General features: G+C 43.1%; 1 protein-coding gene across 2 annotated transcripts in view; it reads right to left on the minus strand.

The window, feature by feature from the left end:
* The window catches only part of CLVS1 (clavesin 1), a 119,134-nt gene extending 102,449 nt beyond the window's left edge, over positions 1-16,685 (minus strand). For both annotated transcript variants that reach the window (XM_006113635.4, XM_006113637.4), the window contains exons 1-2: positions 16,403-16,685; positions 2,602-3,214 (exon numbers count right to left, since the gene is read on the minus strand). In XM_006113635.4, the coding sequence (XP_006113697.2) occupies positions 2,602-2,990 (389 nt within the window). In that variant the 5' untranslated portion in view covers positions 2,991-3,214; positions 16,403-16,685. The remainder of the gene's footprint in view (positions 1-2,601; positions 3,215-16,402) is intronic.
* Between the last annotated feature and the right edge of the window lie 460 nt (positions 16,686-17,145).

Raw genomic sequence — 17,145 nt, forward strand, 5'->3', positions numbered from 1 at the left:
TTCCATCATACTTTTTAATCTTAAAAAACCAAGATATCGTATATCAAAGCAGTCACCTATCAATATTCATGACTTTTTAAATAATATTGGCTTATTGCAAAATACTGTCACATCACAAGTTTCTAACATCAGCAGTTTTGAAATATTACTTAAGGTCAGTCTTGCAATGTATTGTGAAATTCAGCACTTCACAGGACTGTTGTAGAAGAGGTGACTTATTTTATAAAATATATTTAATATTGAAGCTCAAATTTCAAAGGAAAGCATTATAAATAAATTATGGCCTTAGGATAACTTGTGCCTATATAAAGATATACAGTGTTATATTTAAAGAATTGGTCCCTCTTCTCTACTCATTTCTAAAGCTTCTAATACATACATTTCATTAGCTGGAGATCTGGAGAACAATCCCCTTTCTACACACTGTTTGCAGTCTACTCCTCCAGTAATGAGTGAAGATGTTTTAAATATTTTAATTAGGTTGATAAGTTAGAAGATGATCTGAATATCTAGTATTTCAATTGGAGTATTCTTACTGAACACATCTTAAGCTGGTTCATGGTATTATAGCAGCTGAAGGAGTTACCATATACAATCAAATATACAGCTTCTGGTTATTCCCAAGATTATTACCAAACATCCAAAGAGACAAAGAATCCAGATAAAATGTCACTTGGTACTGGTATTATCTCAGTTATATTCTATTGATATATATGGAAAAAATACCAAAAAAAAGTTACTTGAGTAAAAGAACTGCTACTTTGAAAAAAATGTAATTAAGTAAAAATCAAAGTATCCTTCTGGAAAACTGTACTTGAGTAAAAGTACAAAAGTATTGCATCTTAATTGTACTGAAGCGTCCAGAAGTAAAAAATAGCCATTGATCTACAGAAAAATCAGTCAGGGGCCACACAAGTGAGAGACAACCTCCCTCCCCCCCAAAAACCCTCATTGATGTGGCCCCCAACTGACATACCTTACTCCCTGGCACTCCAGCCCCCCGGCAGGGGAGGGGGAGGAGAGGAGGCAGGGAGGACTAAGCTTCAAGGCTTTCCACAGGCCAGATTAACTCTTAGGTGTCCCAGCGTTAGTAGATTTTGTGAGCCCAGGCTATGGGGCAAGTGGATGTGGTGGGGTTTAGTGTGTGGGAGGGGGCTGCCAGGAAGAAGGATAGGAATGGGGCTGAGGGCAGGGGTCTGGTGGGAGATAGGGTGCTAGAGGGGGCTGGGAGTGGAGGTCTGGCTGGGAGGGAGGTGCAGGAGCAGGCTGAGGGTGGGGTGTCTGAAAGGGTGGGAGGGTGCAAGAGTGGACTGGGGCTGGGAGAGCTGGGCGGGGGAAGGGAGCAGGGGGAAGAATATGGGTGTGGGGACTGGCCATGAGGGGGTGCTTACCTAGCTCCATGCTCCCTGCCACTCCACCCTGATCCCATTGGCCGAAATCTGGCCAATGGGAGCAGCAGGGAAAACCTCCCATGAGTAGACAAAGCGGCATTTTTTGTCGACAGAACTGGATGTAGTCTAGATGCTCTTTGTTGACAGAAGCTTTGTTGACAGTATCTGTCGACAAAACTTCTGTCGACAAAAGCCTGTAGTCTAGACGTACCCTTAGTGACCTGGCCAGAGGGCTGAGTCAAGAGGAGGAAGCTGCAGCTCCTGGAGTGAGATAGGGGCCACAAAGAGACAGAGTGATGATGTGCAGTTGAGGGAAGGGGTATCAGCCTGTAAGAGGTAATCTCTAGAAAAGGCAGAAGGAGGCAGCATTGAGTAGCGAATAGCATACCCTATCACACCTATGTATCAGAGAGTATATGAGAATTGTGTGGTGAGAAGTTTTTACTCTGTCAACCTCTTCAACTCCTGTCTGACGTGACTAAAGTTACTGGCTGTGTCTAGACTGGCCACTTTTTCCAGAAAATCAGCCGCTTTTCCGGAAAAACTTGCCAGCTGTCTACACTGGCCGCTTGAATTTCCGCAAAAGCACTAACTTCCTACTGTAAGAAATCAGTGCTTCTTGCGGAAATACTATTCTGCTCCCGTTCAGGCAAAAGTCCCTTTTGCACAAACCTTTTGCACAAAAGGGCCAGTGTAGACAGCTCAGATTTGTTTTCCGCAAAAAAGCCCCGATCGCAAAAATGGCCATCGGGGTTTTTTTGCGGAAAAGCGCGTCTAGATTGGCACAGACACTTTTCTGCAAAAAGTGCTTTTGCGGAAAAGCGTCCGTGCCAATCCAGACGCTCTGTTCCGAAAATGCTTTTAACGGAAAAGTTTTCCGTTAAAAGCATTTCTGGAAAATCATGCCAATCTAGACTCAGCCACTGTGTAATAGGCATGACAGTACTTATAGCAAGATGCAATTATCTGGCTTAAACCTGCAAACATTAGGGAAAAGTATGATCTACATGTTTCCGTGTACAGTAAATCCTCTGTAGCATAGGTATGAGAAATGATAGACCACCACAGTAGGCAAAGGCTTTAGTGAAATGGACTCATGTTTGGAATACATATTTATCAGAATGATCTCACTGCCGAAAATATGGTCATTAATCAACTGTGAACAGGATTTGTATGTGTATAAAAATAAAAGTACACTATCTACATTTACCTACTCTGATCCCAGTTAGCTGAAAAAAGCAGAAGAATCTTCCTGCCATAGTGATCACGTTTTTCCAACACTCCAGGAAACCCATCAATCAGAGCCCGTTTGATCCCAGGATCATCAGCCTTGAAGTTCTTGAACATATCCAGGTTTAACTGGCGGTACTGGAAGTACTGGGCCAGCAGTCTGAAGGCATCTGCTTGGTGAAACTTTCTGGCTCGGAGAAATCTCAAGATGAAGGCATCATCTGTACGTAAAAACCCAATGTCAGGCCGGGTAATGATCATGTCCCTGACCTGCTGGATATCCTGATGCAAAACGTCTGGGTTTTCATTCAGTTCCAGACGGGCTTTCTCTATAGTCTCTGGACTAAGTCCAGTTTGTAAATGAGTCATCTCTGCAAAGATCTCTTTTCCAGATTCTTAACTTCAGAGTATTTAGCACAAGAAATGCTGAGCCCATTCAACTAATGGCATGCTGTAAGTGTGATCCATTCAAAAGGTTTTTGCTGTTCTGCTGTTTGAAAAGGACTTGTTCATATCCTTGCAAAAAAGTATAACATTCAGTTCATACGTAGTGTAATCCATCCAAAAGCCAGGATAGCTTATTCCATCATTCACTAAAAGATAAATATATATAAAAAACATGGATTACATATGTGCTGAAGGCTTAAAGGAATGTACTTTTGACATCATCTATAATAATCACTGAACTGCTTCTGTATTTTAAGTATTTGGAGGATAACAACCAGTCTTTGAGTGGTGGAGTTAGCATATTGCTGTCATTGATATCTTGAATGCATAATATATAAGTATCAAAAAGACAATCTAATGAATTTATCATTATAGTGAACATATAGCAACTGCAATGTTGTATTTTCAGTACTAGATTATTCTCTCTCAATTAGTCTAGAGATAACAACATAGAAAGACCAGAATTTCATAACTTCATGCTCTGTTACTGATATGCTTTTCCCATGATATAAGAAAAGAGAAACATTTTCAGCCTTCTAAAATAAGCAAATTTACACTTTTCATGAGGAGTCTAGTATTTATTGTTGGTTTATTGTCAATATTATTTCAGAAGTTTCCCGTTGCTTCCCTTTATCCATTTATTCCCTTTAATAACTTTTCCCTAGACTTGTGCAGAGAACCATGATAAAATTGTGAACCCCAAAACAGTCAGGGTCATTTGATATATGGAGACCACTCTCAGAAAACATTTTCGACTACAGGTTTTCATTTGTAAAAAAGTTTTTCATCATTTTTCCCCCTGTGCCACGTTATCTGGAAGCTTTGTCTTCACTGCCATGTGTGTCTGGATGCAGCCTTGGTGTGAATTAGGGCAGCCTAGGAGCTACTCTCATTTATGACAACTACAGAACGATAACTCTTACTGTAAAATCCTATTGGAACAAGACACTGTAGTTTTACAGAAGTAAACTAAGTGAGGTCAACCACAGGTGGGGAGAATATAGTGTTGCTCTCACCTGGATTCCTCACCATTAAAAATTACAGGTGCCTCGTCGCCACTAGGATTTTACAGCAGGATAGCTAGTATGTATAAATTATACCACTAAAAATGCACCTTTTCAGGCAGTGAAGACTTAGGGTATGTCTACACTACAGTGTTTATTTGAGTTATCTTAATTCGAAATAGTTAATTTGAATTAATGCGTCTACACACAAAATGCAGTTTGAATTAGCATTTTGCTAATTCAAAATACAGCATCCACACTGAGTGGATACTGATTTGGATTTAAGACTGACCAGAACCAGGTGAGGGGTAGGGCATCAGGTCATTGGGGGTAGGGCATCCCCCCCAAAACCTGTCTTTGTATAGCTGTTGCCTGAGGCTATCTGAGGCTTGTGCTTAAAGACACACACACACACACACACAGAGGCAGTTGGTTCCCAGGTGTCCCTGCTTGCTTGCCTGCTTCGATGAGGGACAGCAAAGCATTAGTGTCTTGGAGTGCTCTGGTTGCCCTCACTCGGGACACCATAGCACTCTGCAACATGGAGCCAGAGCTGTCCCTATGCACTCTGGTGCTTCTCGTGAACATGTTACTGTGAGCCTGGCTGCACTTCCTGCAGGCTGCCATCTGGGAGGTCCATCGGGGGCTGTCAGTATCCAGGAGGCCCTGCGGGAGAGCTTCCACCCTGAGGAGCACTCAGAGCCTCCCTGGTCTGCCCCACTGGAGGCTTGTGCCTCATTCCTCCCTCACATTCTTCCACTTACTCCTCCTCCCAACCTGATGTCAAATAAAATACACATATTTTCATGAACACAAACTCTCTTTATTTAACAAAACTGGCGGGAGTAGGGGATGAAACTCTGGTGAGACTGGGGAAAGAAGGCAGGAGAAGGGAGGAGAGAGGATGGGAAAGCGGAGGGGGAAACCTGGGAGGAGGGAGCTGGAAGAGGGAAGCAAGGGGAAGAAGGGGGAGGGGAAGCTCAGGGCTCAGGGTTGGGGGGTCTCACTGGACCACATTGATTTTCATACGTACCTGCTCCTGGGATCATGTGTGGCCTTTGGTGGTCAGGCTGGCAGCTTTCCTCCATCTAGTACGGAGATCACGAACATTGGGGGCATCCCCCCCAAACCTGAGTAAGGTCCACCCTGATCTCCGCCCCGGATCAGGAAGGTGCCTGCCTTCTCCGGGCCCTGGCAGGCTCCTGGGAGCTGGCAGACTGCTCCTGGGGAGCGGTGGAAGGCTGGCTGCCAGTGGCTTGCTGGCTCATGTTTTGGGGCCACTGGGTCGGGGCAGTGACTGCTGGCTCTGGGCCGGCAGGCTTGGAGCTGGCACAGGCACTATGGCCATAGTCTACCCCTTTAAGGGCTCCGGGGAGGGTCGGGGAGGGAGAGGAGTATTCTTGCTTGAGGCTGGAGTGGCCGTTTTATTATAAGCTTTTATTTTCAATATCTTGCAATTTTTCTGGAAAAAATGTACCTTGTGTGTCTATGAATCTCACACTTGTTCTTAGCTACACTTATAAAGAGTCATGGGCTGTTATCAGCATAATAAAAAATGCCTCAGAACTTTCTTAAGAGTTTCACTGGTGTAAATCAAGAGGTACTGCCACAGAAGTCAATGGAGCTACACCTGTGTGAAGTAAGGTTAAAATCAGGTCCATATTTTTCTGCCTTTAAAAGAAAAAAGTTCAGATTTCTCTTTTGAAACTGAACATCTCAAAAGGAACTTGATTTTAAAACATAGACACTATATACCCCTCAGTGAGGTGGATGCTTTAGGAAATTTGAAGAAGGCTGTTTAAAAAATAATGTAGTTTTAGGGTATGTCTACACTGCAGTTAAAAACCTGCACCTGGCATGTGCCTAGTGACTCCAGCTCATAGGGCTTGGGCTAAGCGGCTGCTTAATTGGTGAAGGTGCTCAGGCTGGAGCCAGGGCTTTAGGACTCTGAATGCTGAGACCGTCTCAGAGCTCAGGTAGAGGAGGAAGTGCAGGCAGGGAGCCAATTAAAGCTTCCTAATTCTTAATCTGCAGCAGCTCTGGATGCCCTCCCCCACCCCTTTGGTAGGCTAGGAGCTACTCTCATTTGTGGCAACTGGATATGATCTATGGGATTATATGCCAGATGACAATTTGTGGGATAGAACTGAACTCTGCCCTGCCCCCTGCCTCCTTTACCATGTCTCCCTTATTAGGGCCTGGGCATATTCTTGGCTGAGCGGTGACAGCCAGATTCTGCCCCTCACCAGTGCAGAGGGGCAAGAAAAGGGGGAAAGAATCTGTCTCATTTTTTTTTGTTTTTTCATTTTTCGTTGTTCAGATTCTTAAATTATAGGAGGAATCTTTTTAACATAATTTCTATATAACAAGCATCACAAATGCTGCCACTGTTTTGTGTGACTATTAGTTCTGTTTCCTAAGTTAGGTTGTAGAAGCACCCATAATATGTTAAACACGGCCACAGAGGAACACAGTCTCCACTTCATGGAAATGGCAGCTGCCAGTAAGCGATTTAAAAAAATACCTTCTGCAATACAGCCATTCATTTTAAAATACATGTTAAGTTTGTTCTTATGGAGATGAGCTTCTTACCCTGTGGAACACTCTGATCACTGAGCTGAAAGTGTTTTCTCTAAAATACAATATTGGTACTTCAAAAAAAAAAATCCACAGCACATATAAACAAAGCCGTAATGGTCAGAATTCCACTAGAAATCACAGGCCTAGTTCCTCAGCTGTTGTAATATGCTGTAGCTCCATTGAGTTCAACAGAGCTATGCTGATTTACACCTTCTGATGGTTTAACCCTTATAATAGTTACAATAGCAACACACATTAATGCCAAAGAGTGACCCTGTTTAATTGTCACTGTGATTTCTTACATGGTACTGATCTCTTGAATTCCTAAGTATGTAACAGATGCTCATTCCCCATTATCATACCCACACATTGCCGTTTCCCCTTTCTCCTTAGGCTGTCTACAATTCTTACTTGGGTAAAACGCTCCAGATTTTAAAACCAACCTTGCATCTTTGTTCTTTCAGATAAGCACACTGACATTTTCTCCTCTGGAATGGTGTTGCTGTGCAGTTGCACAACAGAAGCTTTGTTAGATAAGAATACTGCTGAGAACATAGTATGACTTCTTCCTCTGCTGGGGTCTTTTCACAGCTTCTTAAAATAAATCATCCCTCCAAAGGAACAAAGCCCAAACACAGACCAGGAAAAATAATGATCATTTTTCAAAAGAGGAAACGTTGAATGAGAAGTGATGTATTCACCACATACGCCATGTCCCATACTATTTTTTTTATTTTCAGTGTATTGATTTCAGTTCCCAACAAGATTCAGAGAAAAGGCAGTATGCTTGAAATACTGAAAATATACTGGCTTCTTGGATTGATGGGCACTGGTTTTGCTTGGTAGAAGGGACCATAATAATATTGTTGGTTCACATGTTTAATCTCTGAGATATACAACTTGGTACTTGCTTTCCTCACAAAGACATGCACAAGGCTAAATGGAATTTATCAGCTGGTCAAACCAAAAACCAGACTGACCACATCATTATCAGTAAAAGGGATAGATGGTCACAGTAGGATGTTAGTCTATAGAAGCACTCTCTGTAGCTGTGATTAATTTAATTCCTCCAATTCGTAGTTCCAGTCCAAGAATAAGATGGGTGCCACTGGACAAACAACAAAACAAGAATAATTACAGGAAAAGTGTAAATAAGCCAAGACTGCTGGGAAAGTGGAAGAAGTGAAGTGTTAGGTAAGTGGTGAAGAAATCACAAAAGATTCAACAAGCAAAAGTCTTGGAAAAGAGGCTCAACAATTACAGGAGGCATCAAGAAAACAAGCTATGGAAATGATATACACAAAGGTTAAGCTGTACAGAAATCCAATCAGGTGAATAATACCATCAGTAAGGCTACATCTAGATTGCATCCATTTTTCGTAAAAGGGATGCAAATTAGACGTATCGCAATTGCTGATGAAGCAGGGATTTAAATCTCCCCCGCTTCATTAGCATAAAAATGGCTGCCGCTTTTTTTTGGCACGGAGCTTTGCCGGAAAAAAGCGCCAGTCTAGATGCGGATCTTCAGAAAATAAAGCCTTTTCCAAAAGATACCTTATCCCTTATTTTAAGAGGGATAAGGGATCTTTTGGAAAAGGCTTTATTTTCCGAAAGATCCACGTCTAGACTGGCGCTTTTTTCCAGCAAAGCTCCATGCCGAAAAAAAGCGGCAGCCATATTTATGCTAATGAAGTGGGGGAGATTTAAATCCCTGCTTCATTGGCAATTGCGATACGTCCAATTTGCATCCCTTTTACGAAAAGGGGATGCAATCTAGACGTAGCCTAAGAAAGGCAACTGGTAAACTGATAATAAATGCCGAAGAAGTAGCCTTTTTTCAAAAAAAACCTTCACCTGCGTCTAGACTACAGCCGCATTCTTTCAAAATTAAATCGAAAGAACGTGACTTTTCTTTCGATGGCGGTAATCCTCATTTCATGAGGAATAACGCCTTTTTTCAAAAGTGTTCTTTCGAAAAAAGGCATTCTTGAATGCAAACAGGGCTTTTTCGAAACAGAGCATCCAGACTGCCTGGGTGCTCTCTTTTGAAAAAGTGGCTCACTTTTTCGAAAGAAGAGGTTGCAGTCTAGACGCTCTCTTTCGAAAGAGGCTTGCAGTCTAGATGTAGCCTAGGTGAACAGGGCAGCTTCCAATGCACAATGGATATCAGCCCTGAAAACCACTAAGAAAAAGTAGAACAAGCAGAGAAGCAGTTAGAAAATGGGAAAGCTTCAGGAATAGACAGTATTGCAGCAGAGCTGCTAAAAACTCGTGGAACAAAGTGCTGTCAAAACATTAGAAAAAATATACGTGGAGGTAAGGGAGCAAGAGGAATGGAAGGGCAATAGTTGTAACGGTCCTCAAGAAAGAAGCCCTAGCAATCCAAATAATTATCAGTCCTGGGGAAAATTGTAAGGAAAGCAGTTGTTAACAGATTAAGGCTAGTGTTTGAGGAGTATAGGTGAGGAACAATGCATCTTGACATCAGACTCAAGTTGCGTTGATATTTACACTCCAACAGCTTATGGTGTAGGGGTGCAGTAGTAATAATGGGGCTCAAAGATATTCTCATTTTCATTTACTTCTCTCCAAACCAAAAGAATGCCTTTGTGAAGCATTATGGAAAATAGTAAAACCATACAGAATACCAAATAGGATAAATGTAATTATTAAAGTTATATACAAGGACTCCTATGGTGCCATAAAAATTGGTGGAAAACTAAGCAACTGTTTCAAGTTGAAGTTTGGAGTATGAGTAGAGGGTACAGTCACTTTTCATGTTGCACTAAATTGGATATTAAGAATGATAAATGAGTTGGTGGATGTGACATAGGGTGATCCTAAGTTAAGCTCTTTAGTTTATGCAGATGACATTATATAGCTGGCAGACACTGGAGTTAATGATGATACTGTGCACCCCCTTGGAAAACAGGTGTAGTTGACTGTATAATAAATGTCAAGAAGACCCAGCAGCTGAATCTTTGAAAATGGATAACAGAGAAACAAACAGAAGCAACCAAGTAAAAAATCTTGTGTATCTAGGAAACTTGATCAGTGCTGCTGGTTCCAGCATGAATGAGGTTAAAAGATGTGCTTTAACTACAAGTGCAAGATAAGAGTCATTGAAATTATAGACATTGTACCACAGTGAAAACTTCTCAAATCAGTATGCCAACAATATAACTCTGGGAGCAGCTGCAGAAACAGCTGCATGAAACAGACACCAGAAAGCTGGAGGCAATGGAGATCAGTTGTCTAGAAGATGACAAGTATAAAGTGAATGATTTTAAGCCAAATTAAGACATTATAGGAGTAGAAAGTGAAATCTCAGTATAAGATTTGCTGAAGTAAAAAAGATTATGTTGGTGAAGATGCCACTAAGATGAACAACTGACACAATGCCAAAGAAAATACTGTAAGTGTAACCTGATGCAGTCCAATCTAGAGGCCCATCAACTTCTAGATGGTGGGACATCATATGCAGGGAAATTACCAGTTGTGGAGGAACAAGCCATGAACAGGAATGCATGACACTGTGCTTTTATCAGTCTGTGAAGATGCTTTGAAGAAGCAACAGAACTTATATTGATCTTTCCATCAGAAGATCTCAAAGTGCTTTACAAAACTGGGTCAGCAGTGTTAATGTCACTTGATATGTGGAGAAACCAAAGAACAATACTTAAGTGACTTTCCCAAGGTCACTCAGCAAGTTAATGGTAGAGCCAGAAGTTAGAACTTGGTTATTCTGGGTCATCTGCATTATTTTCTTCGGCATCCTATCAGCTGTTTGGCTCCACCACTGAAATCTTTTCAACTGCAGCCAATCCTGTACCCAGATTTCTTTATTTGTCTTAAAATCTTCCAGACAATTCTTATCTCTACTGCCCTTCACACTACTACATCTGACCTTATACCTTATGAATCATCATTGATAAACTAATGCTATACATCACTGAAAATCAGATGATTCCAGTTTTCCAATGATGCATAACATTTTCTGGTCCTATGGGTTCCCATCAAATTAGCTAGTAACATCACATCATGTGTATCTTTGAACACCACTCTGATCACTTTGATTATCAGCTTCCTTTTACCATTAACTTTAGTTCCAGTCTGATTTGTTATCCCAATGTTCAGACTTTTTAGAGCTAGATCCAAAAGCCATCTGAAAGCCACCTGAAAAGCTTGCTTGTGGCTTTTAAATGGTCTCAAATATTAGAGAAAGCTCCTAAGCTGGTGTTAATGGACATAGCTCCAATAGGATCTATATCCCTTAAATTCAAACTCCTGGCATCCATGAGGATATTGGCTGCTCAAAGCATTTTGAAAGGGAAACGAGTAGGCAGAAATGGATGTAAAATAGTAATCCAGACTGGCTCAGTCTCCACTATGTGGGTGTCATCTCATTAAATTACTTTTTAAAAGATATTGATTTTAACTCTGTAAAACATCTCCGGGCTAGAATCTACTCCCTAATAAGGAAGGAGAGATGGAGTTATAACTATAACTACATATAGTACATATATAGCTCCTATTACATGAAGTACCATGCACTACTATGGTATTTATCCTTCTATCAACCCTGTCATGCAGTACAGTCCCCATTTTATAGAGGGGAAACTGAGGTGCAATGGGAGACAGTGACCTGCCCAAAGTCATACAAGAAATGTTTGCATCAGGGACATGACCACAGGTTTTCTGAGTTAGCACCCTCACCGTGTGATCATCATTCTATTCTTTATACCAGGATTAAGCTGTACTCATGGGCTAATTAGCTTTGTGTATGTTCTTCCCCATCACTAGGGAGTTCTATGAGACAGTGTGTTCAGTGTCCCTTCCAGGGCTCTTCAGCTCCCCCTTGTCTCCCATATAAGGCTGGGCCTAAATGGCACAATCTTGACCTCTGCCGGTTTAATTATGTTTTATGTTTAATTAATATTTGCACCTCTACTTTGATGCTCTCACTCTTCTAAACCCAAGAGGTTGTTAAAGTCCCATCTTAATAACTCCATCTCAAACATTTCCTACTTCTCTGTATGAAGAGCTAGAATGGCTCAGTGAGGTTAAATGGGAGAAATATCTCTTTTCATTATCTTTCTAAGTCTGGTATTTACATCACGGAGACATTGTAGCTTCTCTGAATGTAGGAATAGGACATGTTTGTAATGATAACATCAGTATGGGACTCAGCAGTGTTCTAAGAATTCCTAGAACTAGAAATCCTAGCTAAAGTACAAATACAAATGCTTCCTTAAGTTTATTGACACTAATACATGAAAGGTTCCTAAAGGTCTCACATTAATCTTTTTTTTTAACTTTTGGACAGGTCTTAATTGTGGAGTAATGCACACTATGGCTATGTCTAGACTGGCATGGTTTTCCGCAAATGCTTTTAACGGAAAAGCACTTTTTGCGGAAAAACGTCTGTGCCGATCTAGACGCACTTTTGCGCAAAAAAGCCCTGATCGCCATTTTCGCGATCTGGGCTTTTTTGCGCAAGACAAATCTGAGCTGTCTACACTGGCCCTTTTGCGCAAAAGTTTTGCGCAAAAGGACTTTTGCCCGAACGGGAGCAGCATAGTAATTCCGCAAGAAGCACTGATTTCAGACAGTAGGAAGTCAGTGTTCTTGCGGAAATTCAAGCGGCCAGTGTAGACAGCTGGCAAGTTTTTCCGCAAAAGCACCTGCTTTTGTGGAAAAACTTGCCATCCTGGCCACCAAAGTCCACATGCAAACCCAGGAGCAGGTTTGCATGAAAATCAAGGTGGTCCAGCAAGAACCCCAACCCTGGGCTTTCAGATTCCCCTCCCACTTCTTCCACTTTGTTCCCCCTTCCAGCTCCCTCCTCCCTGGTTTCCCCCTCCCCTCTCCCACCCTCTCTCTTCACCTCTCCCACCTCCTTTTCTCAGTCTTCCCAGAGGTTCATCCCCCTCCCCCCAGTTTTGTTCAATAAACCCAGTTTCTATTTTTGAACATACGTGTCTTTTGTTTGACTTCAGGAAGGGGGGTTATGGAGGGGTAAGTGGAAGGACGTGAGGGAGGAATGGGGCAGGAGCCCCCGGTGGGGTGGACCACGGTGGCTCTGAGGGCTCTGAGGGTGGATGCTCTCCCACAGGGCTTCCTGGATCCCGACAGCCCCCCAATGGACCCCCTGGATGGCAGCCTGCAGCAAGTGCAGCCAGGCTGATGGCAACGACCCCACGAGATGCGCTGGCATGCCCAGGGGCAACTCTGGCTCCATGTGGCCGAGTGTTGTGGTGTCCTGCGTGCGGGCACTCGGGGCACTCTAAGACAGGACTGCTTTGCTGTCCCTCATCAAGGTAGACAAGCAAGCGGGGAACCCTGAGAACTGTCTGTCCAGGGTGGGGGTAGAGTCCCTTTAAGCACGGAGCTCAGTTAGCCTCAGGCAGCAGCCCCACACACTAAGTCCTAACCTGATGCCCTGCCGGTACTGGTTCCAGCCAGCCTTAACTTCAGTTCAGGGTCAGTGTGGACCCACTCAGTGTGGACGCACTATTTCGAAATAGGTTCTGTGTGTAGATGCGTTAATTTGAATTAGCTTAATTCGAATTAACTATTTTGAATTAAGTTAACTCGAATCAACACTGTAGTGTAGACATACCCTTACAGATTACTTGAGTGCAGCACTTATCTACCCAATACTGGTAGTTCAGCCATAGACTAGGACAAAATATTGCATCAACTAGATTGGTATTTGTGGCACCACTGCACAGCAAGCAGAGCGGCCAAGACTGCACCATCTACTTCTATTGACTCTTGTTGTTGCTATGGCCTGATAAGCATTAGGAGATCCAAATAAAAAACTCTTAGTGTAAAAAGAGATTGAGAATTTGGCCAATTATCTCTAAGTCTGAAATTTGCATCATATGTGATACATAAGTTTTATAGAGTGGATGTCATTATGTAGGTGGACTCAAATGTCTTTTAAATATTTTGTACAAAATATCTTATACACTAATAAAATGATAGCAGTCTTTCCTCAAATAATTTGATATTAATAGGGAACCAAGTCTTGATAAAATGCTTATCATATGCACTGTCATCAATGAACTTTTGGCATGCAAAGTATGGAAAATTCAGAAGGAATAAAACAGGCAATAGGACATGTCTCACTCATAAAATGTGTGTCAAATAGTCCAAATATCAGTATGCAGTTCTGCACAAAGCACCATACTCATAGACTTTTGTCATAATCGATCCAATGGACTATACTACCTACGCATGTTGTTTGATATTCTTTTTTTAGGATTCGTTACTAGTAATGGGTAATGCAATGAATTCTCACATATAAATATGTTATCTATGAAACATGCTGAAATCTGATTGGCAGATGACTGAATGCTGAGGGACAAGAGTTACTATGTGGGCAGAGACTATTGTGTTACAATAGCTGCACAAACATATGTGTACGTTGTACCTGACTCTTAAATCAATTTATTCCTTTAAAAAACATGACACCTAATTTTCCTGTACTTTTGATACACATTATAAATGTTGGATCCTTTAAAAAAAAAAACAGTCCCCTCACTGCATGCTAAAGTTAATTGTACATGATTGGTACAATCCTGCAGTTTTTAGTTCTGATTGTGGCATAATTCCCAATGAAGACAACAGACATTTTTTCCTGGGAAGGGCCTACAGAATTATTCCCTTTACTAATGCTGTATTGCATTTATTTGGGAAAAAAAAGAGATTAGATTTTCACACCAATGAAATGAAGCATTTTCCTGTGGTTTTACCTCTCACTTCTTGCACACACCTGCAGTTCTCAATTTACATAAAAGGGGACATTTAATTTCATTTTAGAATGGATAAGGGTTTGTAATCTGATAAGGAACATGACAGATATTAGGATTTTGCTTTCTACAAATCCTTTGAGGAAAGAAAATGTTTGGCTAGTTCTCAGATTAAATCTCTTGAGATTGTACTGAATTCAAGAGGGATGGGTCTCTGTTTATTCTTCAAACAAAAACTGCATTAGTCACTACTCACTGAACTTCCCAACTCCCCCCCTCCCATAAAAGAACCTGATATTGCTTCTCTTTCCTTACATATGCTGTGTGTATGTGATGCAGGTGTCCAGATGCCACAGTAATGGGCACACTAGCTATAGCTATAGAGAGAATAAAATACTCTTGCCAAATGGTGCTATAAATGCATCATCGATTGCACACGTATATGGAAAGCTGCAGGGACTTACAGATCCAAGGTGTAAGGAATATACCATAAAACTGGTCAAGATATTTCCATTTTATATGATAGTGTTCTCTTTTGGAACAGCAGCAGCCCATCCTGGAGTTTGAATAAGGTATCCTTTATGTACAAAACATACTTTAATGAATTATATATGAATCAATGCTGTCAAATTAGTTCCTGCAATCCTTACACCGTAGAAGACAAGCGGATTCCCCACTGGAGTAAGTGCTATGCAATGTAAGTAAGAGTTGCAAAATCAGATCGGCACAAGATTTAGAAGTCAGGATTGATTAATGAATTGGGAACTTAAAGGGTTCCTTAAAATGGAATATAGCAACGTCTTATTCTTTTGTATTACTTTGCAAATGACTGATTCCTACAAAATGCTCCATGATTTTCAAAGCTGAGATGAATCAACACAATCCTTAAAATATTAGCAATATTTGTCAGAACCAATTATTTGGCAGAAACAAATGGACCCTGTTATGTTCAAACTGCATACTTAACTACAAATCAGTAAACGACATATAAGATTATCCAATTTAGTATATGGATAACTAATATTGAAAAATAAAATCCTCACCTTTGTTATGCCATGCCTGACATAATGTTGCATAGCATGCCATGTACATGCTGGTACCATATTAACTTTTCCTATACTAGAAAATCAGATTTAGCACCTGATTTACATGGAAATCTGCCATTCTATAATTTGATCAGTCCTTCCAAAATATGATGCAGTCACTGAATAGTGAAAGAAAGACCAGCCATTTGCTCCTTAACTTCATTTTTACTTAGGCTTATTTGGAGCAAATATTTAGGAATCCACATTTTGAGGGGGGGGGGAATCTCCCTCCCCCAAAAAGCTCCCAACATCTCCCCTCCCCCAAAGCTTTGAGCAGCTGAAAATCAGTTATGGCAGATCCTATCAAATGAATGGTGTCTCTTGCCTTTATTTGCTCTTCGGGGGATTTTACATGTCATGAGAGCAACTTACTCCTTGAGTTTCTGCAGTGGAGGAGCTAAGGGGAGCCGGGTGGAAGTGACTCACAACCCTCCCTCGCACGAGCAAACCACCAGTACTGATGATTTCCCTTCAGAGAACCAGGACATCGGATTGACCCTGATTGTTTCCCCAACCCATCCTCGCGCTTCGGGTTTCACATGCCGGGGGCATGGAGGGGGGGGGGGGGGACATCAGCAGCTCCCTGCTGGTCGTGGGCACGCGCCCCATCTGCCAGCCTCCCCTCACTGTCCCTCCGTCCCCAGCCGCGCTCCCCTCCTGGGAGCTAGATCGCAGCATTCAGCTCAACTTTCCTTGTGCCCCGGTCCCTGCCCTGGCGGGCGCGGGCTGCCGGGGCAGCGGAGGGGCCGAGAGGGGGCCCAGGCAGGGCTGCGGGGGAGGCCAGGCGGGAATGCGGAGCAGCTGGGCGAGAGCGCTGTCCAGGCAGGGGAGTGCTGAAACGCCGCAGCCATGGCAGGGCGGGGGAGGCAGGCGCCTCTGAAAAGCCGGAATAAAGCAAAGCCCAGTACCTCCAGTGCCGCGCCGCCGTGCCTCGGCCGGCTCCGTCCGCTGCAGGTGCCTTTGCCTGAGACGGCGGGGGGAGAAGGCTTCCTCGCTGCCGGCTCCGGGCTCCGCTCTCTGGAGAAAACGGGGGTGAGAGCGCCCCAGCGGCACCGGGCTGTGAATTTTTGGTGGGAGGCGTGGGCGCCGGAGCCCCGCACGGCGGCTGGTGTTCCCCCGGGTCCTAACGGCCTCCCGGATCACCCCCTCCTCCTCCTGCAGCAGGACAGACGAGGAGCCCACCTGACGAGAGAGCGGGCCCCCGACGCATGCCACCCGCAGGATGGTGAGGGTCACACTGGAAGCAGGATTGGGACACGTGATAGGAGCGCGCACCCCCCGGTGAGCTCCTCCGTGCTGCTGAACTCCTGCTAGATGGTCGGTTTTGCAGGCGTTTCTCACAGCGCCTGCAGCCTGAGTTGCACTAGGCAGATGGGGGGGGGGGAAGGGAATATCCACCCCTGGCTGTTTTCCACACCCCACTTCCCCAGTTAAACCTCAGCGGTGATGGCACCCCTCCTCCCCGCCTGGCTAGGACTATGGCTGTGATTCCAGCCAGGACAGGTTGTCACAGAGAAAGCAATCCCCCAGCGGTTTCTTGTTACCCGCGAAAACCTTCATGAGACTGGCAGCCTTTCACCTGTGGGCATTTGGGGGCTAGGGGGACGGGATATTAGCTGATATTGTTGACACATTCAAGGCTTCCCCTTTT

The sequence above is a fragment of the Pelodiscus sinensis genome, chromosome 2 (assembly GCF_049634645.1).
Source record: "Pelodiscus sinensis isolate JC-2024 chromosome 2, ASM4963464v1, whole genome shotgun sequence".
Lineage (NCBI taxonomy): Eukaryota > Metazoa > Chordata > Testudines > Trionychidae > Pelodiscus > Pelodiscus sinensis.